This window comes from Vitis vinifera, chromosome 15 (genome assembly GCF_030704535.1).
Source record: "Vitis vinifera cultivar Pinot Noir 40024 chromosome 15, ASM3070453v1".
Classification (NCBI taxonomy): Eukaryota; Viridiplantae; Streptophyta; class Magnoliopsida; order Vitales; family Vitaceae; genus Vitis; species Vitis vinifera.
In genome coordinates this window covers 14,352,641-14,358,101 of record NC_081819.1, presented here as the reverse complement: position 1 = coordinate 14,358,101, position 5,461 = coordinate 14,352,641, and the positions used below count along the sequence as shown (strand labels likewise).

The following is a 5,461-nucleotide window of genomic DNA, read 5'->3' as shown; positions in this document are numbered from 1 at the left end:
TTGACAAAAGAGAGAGAGAGAAAGATGGGAATGACATTCCATTTTCATTATATCTATTCCAATGTTCACAATTGTGCACAAAGAACCCAATTGGACTCGAGCTTTGTTCCTATTCTTCATCATTTATACATTACTCTATTATGACTTTTTTTTTTTTGGTTAAGAGTCAAATATTATTTACTAAACAAGTTTTTTATATATGATAAGCTGGAAGAGTATCTCATAATCCAAACTCCACAACCAAATTACAATGGAAATAGTCCAAATGACTCTAAATCATGTGCCCCAAGCATCAAGTATATAGAAAAAGCCGACAATCCCAAGAGCTCCACTCCTCATGCTTATGCCCTCTAAATCACCTTGGATAAACGTCATCTGAAATGGTATGAGTTTACCACTGATCAGCAAGGAACAAAGAACACAACATGGTAAGGTAGAAGAAAACAAGTCATCCACCTTAGGACCCTTCAAATAAGGCTTCTCTTTCTTATATACTATATATGCCTATAACCCTACCTTTTTCTGGTGCCTCACATGAACTTGTAAGACATTTCTTTACATCTCTATACAAAAATAAATGTAATGTTAAGAAAACAATTGTGTAGATATTGACTTAAACCTTTATAATTAGTCAATTATTATTGTTATTGGTCACCCAAGAAAGAAGAAACAAGATTCGATGAAGCCGGGTTGGTTTAATTATGCTTTAAATGATGCAAGAAGGAAGAGTAAGATTCCAAAAAGGTTGCATATACATATGATTGACTGAATTAATAGTATAATGTAATATAAGGTATAAACTAAAGATGAATATAGACATCTAAAGGACACCAGAGAGAGGAGATAGAGAAAAGACCTAGCAATGACTATGAGGAAAACCAAGGGAGGACATACCATATTAAGAAAGTTCAAAAGACCAAAAAAAAATATTATATAACCTTGTTTGGTATTTGTTTTTTGAATGGTTTTCTATTTTTTTTGAAAAAAAAAAAGCATGTTTAATAATCAGAAACGGTTGAAAAAAAAAAAAAAGCATGTTTAACCTTGTTTATGTTTTTAAAAATAAAAAATATGATATTTTTAGAATATATTTTTTAATTGTTTTCACTTATTTTTTAATGGTTATTTTAAAAAATAATTATATAAATATGAAAAATAATTAAAAATAAGAGTATGGATATAAAAATTATTTTAAAAACATTAAAAATAGGTTAGAAAATTTTCAGGATCTCAAATAAGTTTTTGTTCTATAAAATATTAAACAACCGTTTTCAAAAGCTATTATCAAAAATTATTTTTCAAAACTATTTCCCAAAACAATTACCACACAATTCAATGAAAATAATAATACACATATACTATCTATTATGACCTTTCACAGGAGGACATACCATACTAAGAGAGTTCAAAAGACCAAAAAAAATGTTATATAACCTTGTTCGGTATCTACTTTTTGGAATGGTTTTCTATTTTTTAGAGTAAGTTTGATAATCAAAAAATAATTTTATGTTCTTAAAACCAAAAACATAGGCCATGTTTGAGAATTGTTTTCAAGAATAGTTTTTTGTTTTTACAAAAAATTGGAAAACATGTTTGGTAACCAGAAACAAGATGTTTTCAAGAGAACATTTTTTAATTATTTTCATTATTTTTTAAAGTTGTTTTAAAAAATAATTATATAAACATATATATAATGATTAAAAATAAAGTTGTGGGTATAAAAATTATTTTTAAAACATATTTAAAAATATTAAAAATATGTTAAAAATATTTTAGGTTTCCAAATAGACTTTTATTCTACAAAATATGAGAAAATATTAAAAACTATTTTTCAAAAACAGTTACCAAATAAGACTATAATATTTTCATAAAATATTTTCACTTGTTTTTAAAGGGTTATTTTAAAAAATAATTACACAAATATGAAAAATGATTAAAAATAAAACTATAAATATAAAAATTATTTTTAAAACATATTTAAAAACATTAAAAATTAGTTAAAAACTTTTCACGATCCCCAACAAAGTTTTATTTTATAAAATATTATAGAACGGTTTTAAAAAACTATTATAAAAAATTATTTATTAAAATGGTTTCCAAAAACAATTACCAATTACATGAAAATAATAATACACATGCATATACTGTATATCATGACCTTTCAAAGTCGAGGAATATATTCACACACAAATATTTGAAGTATCAAAGCTAGAAAATCCAGATCTACTGATTGAATTCTGAATAATGAATGATGAACAGACATTATTATGACAGAAGATTTGATCGCAATAAGAATGAGCATCTCGTGTAAAAGTGATAGAGATATACTATTAACCATGCATAAGCGTGAATTTAATAGTATGTTATTATGATGTCATTCTATAAACAATTATTTCTTTGTATTTAATTGGAGATTTGCATTAGATAAATTAATCTTTCGGCATAATTTAATAATAATTGTATTAGTATATTTTATATATAACTAACTGGACCAAGTAGAGAATGGATGTTTTGTACTGACTATTAAAACATATTCTCTAGGACATTAGAAATAAGATTTATGTTTTTAATCATGATTTAATTAATATGAGCAAATATAAAATGTCTTGTGTTTTGATTCATTAAAGAGTGAGTTTCATTTATTGGAGCGATAAGACTCGATGAGTTGGACAAAGACGCTTTATGTTTGCGATGTATTAAATAATGATTGAATCCACGTCTCGGTATAGAGATTGATGATGCACTTTAAGTAAGCTTATAAGGTTTCATAGTGTAAACCCTGCAGGTGGATTTTTATCCGACACATGAATTAAGTTAAGCGACAATCTTGAAGATCTATTGTTACTCAAATAAATTGTCAGTAATTTGTTTGATGTAAATAGCATCTGTAATCTTAACGTGGGAAACATAAATTATTATGTAATGGAATTGTAAGATTAATAAGGAGTTCAATCATGAATTTTTAGTGGTATAATTTGTGATTAATTATAATGAGAATATACTGGTCCTGTATGAATTCTTATTATAATTAGTAGCCCTGTTAATTTTATTCCTACGGTCCCTACTGTGCCTTAATTGTTTGGACTATACATGAATTATGTGTTTTAAATAAATGATAGATTAGTTTTTAATTAAATTTTATTTAATTAAAAATAGATAATCTAATTTATTTAAAATGAGCATTTTAAGGGAGATGTTGCAAAATATACGCTCAAGAGTTTCTAAGAAAACGGTCTTCTTCCCATCGAAGAAAGATATATTAGAAACAGAAAAGAGAGCAGAAAACCCTAGCTATTGTTTTTTCTACCTACTCAGAAATCATAGTCCGGAAATTGATAAGGTAAACGGCAGAAGATTGTAGGAGATTGTGGGCGTTTTCAGCATAGAAAAAGGTCAGTCTTTTACCTATGGTTTTGGCTTGCCTCCATGCTTGTTTCATCATGATTTGTTTCCGCTGCGTAAATCATGGTTTCTATCAAAAAGTACTTACAAAGCTTTGCTTTGAAACTTCAGAACAACTGAAGCAAAAGCCTTAGCAGCCATGGCACGACAGCGGCAAGCATCACATAGCGAAAACGCACAGAATGCCCAGGCGTAACAGCAAAAATTGCAGAACCATAAGTAACGCCCATTCCCATAATAGCAACCCAGATTTCCACATAGAAAGGGAACCTGTGGGTGAGATATAAAACCAGGAGAAGCGAAGTAGAAAGAGCCATAGTGTTAAAAATCAAGAAAAGATAGAAGGTTGCCTTTTGGGAAGCATAAATAGCAGTTCCTGGCACATGCCCATTGTCGTTATCTTGCCAAACACCGCCCGGCGGGTTCACGCCCGCTTGAAATGTGACGGTAGCTATCAGACCGAAGATTATCAGCAGAACGTTGCGGGCTTCGCTGGGGGAATCCCTGCCTTCTTGATACTGGAAGTATTTGTGCCAGCTCCTCCCAACATATGCAGGAGAACCCTCAGATTCAAACATCTTTTTTTTTTTTTTCTTGTTTCTTCCAATGCATATGATTTTTGATTCCTTATTCTTTTTTTATATCTAGGCATTTTGGTGGGTCCACCTCAAGGTTTTCTTCCAAAAATGTTTTTCTTTTTCCTTTTTTACTTGTCATGTTTTTTTTGTTTTTTATCTTAATTCTAAATAAAACTTAATTTAGCTTAAAATTAAAGAATAATTAATATTAACTTGTTTGTTTTTTATATCCTAAAAACAAACATTTTAATGCATTAAAAAAATAATTTAACTGCAACTGCAACAACCACCACCACCCCCGCCCCAGGATTTATTTCAAAAAATAATTTTTATATATAAAAATCACATAATTTTTTTTTCATTTTCAATATATTTTCATATTTAAATATTATATATATTTTGTTTAATAAATTCAAAATATTAATACATTTATATAAAAATGAATAAATAATATCATAAATATTATTCATTTTTAATTATATATATTTTAAAATTATTTTTTATTTTAATAAAATATAATTTATCAACCACGATTCGACCTTAGTAAACTGTGAATCGGTAACTTTTCAATTCAATACTTGATCCGGTTCTCAAAACAATTATATTTATAAAAAATTTAAAATAATAAAAATTATTTTAAAAGTTGTTGAAGTTGAAGTAGTCTAAAAAGATGAAGTGATAGAAGAGAAAGGTGATAAGAATAAGAAGATTTGTGATAATAAAAAGGGTTCGAGGTTGAGAATTTTTTTTTTTTTTTTTGTGGGTTTAAAAATGTTACTTTTTTAATTTAATACAAAATATTTAAGAATAAATAATGAGTTAAATAAAAATTTATGAATAGACATCTAAAATTTGAAAAGAAACTATTTTCAATAAGAAATTAAAATAAAAATAAAAAATAAAAAACACCTTCTAAGTCAATAAATATGTTTTTTAATGTATTAATATGGAAAGAGACCTTAGTTTTGGATGGTAGTAATAAAAATAATTTGAGACTATAGAAAAAAATTCTCAAATTCTTATGTTAAAATTTTATTTTGGAAAAACAATTTTAATGTAAGTTTTAAAATTTATTGTTTTTTATAGCAAAGAGTATTCCTACTTCATTATCACCAAATACCATAAATTTAGAATATTTTTCTAATTTCTATTCAAATTTTTCTAAAATACTATTTGTTTTTTTCTACATCCCCAATACCATAAGTGGGATAAAAATTTATAACTGCCCTTGTGGAAAAGAATTCAATTTTTATATATTATTTTAATATATTATCCAAGAAGAATAACTTATCCATTGAAATTTCTATTTAAAACATTCTCCTTGAGGGATTTTGAAAGATGGCAGTACATTTATTTCTTTCCAATATATTTTATTTTATTTTATTGTTGTTTTTATTTTTGAATAATCAATTTACATAAATTTGTATTTTTTTTTTTTTTTTGTAAATTAAATGGGTTATGAATTTAAAAAAAAAAAAAAA

General features: G+C 26.4%; 1 protein-coding gene across 1 annotated transcript; it reads right to left on the bottom strand.

Moving 5' to 3' along the window:
- Positions 1-2,193: 2,193 nt before the first annotated feature.
- Positions 2,194-5,461, bottom strand: LOC109124041 (uncharacterized). Its single transcript, XM_059743225.1, has one exon. It carries the CDS (start codon positions 3,978-3,980, stop codon positions 3,510-3,512), a length of 471 nt encoding a protein of 156 aa, XP_059599208.1. The 5' UTR covers positions 3,981-5,461; the 3' UTR covers positions 2,194-3,509.

Excerpts from the sequence above, each read along its gene's own strand:
- LOC109124041 (XM_059743225.1), bottom strand. The coding sequence starts at position 3,980 with ATGTTTGAATCTGAGGGTTCTCCTGCATATGTTGGGAGGAGCTGGCAC.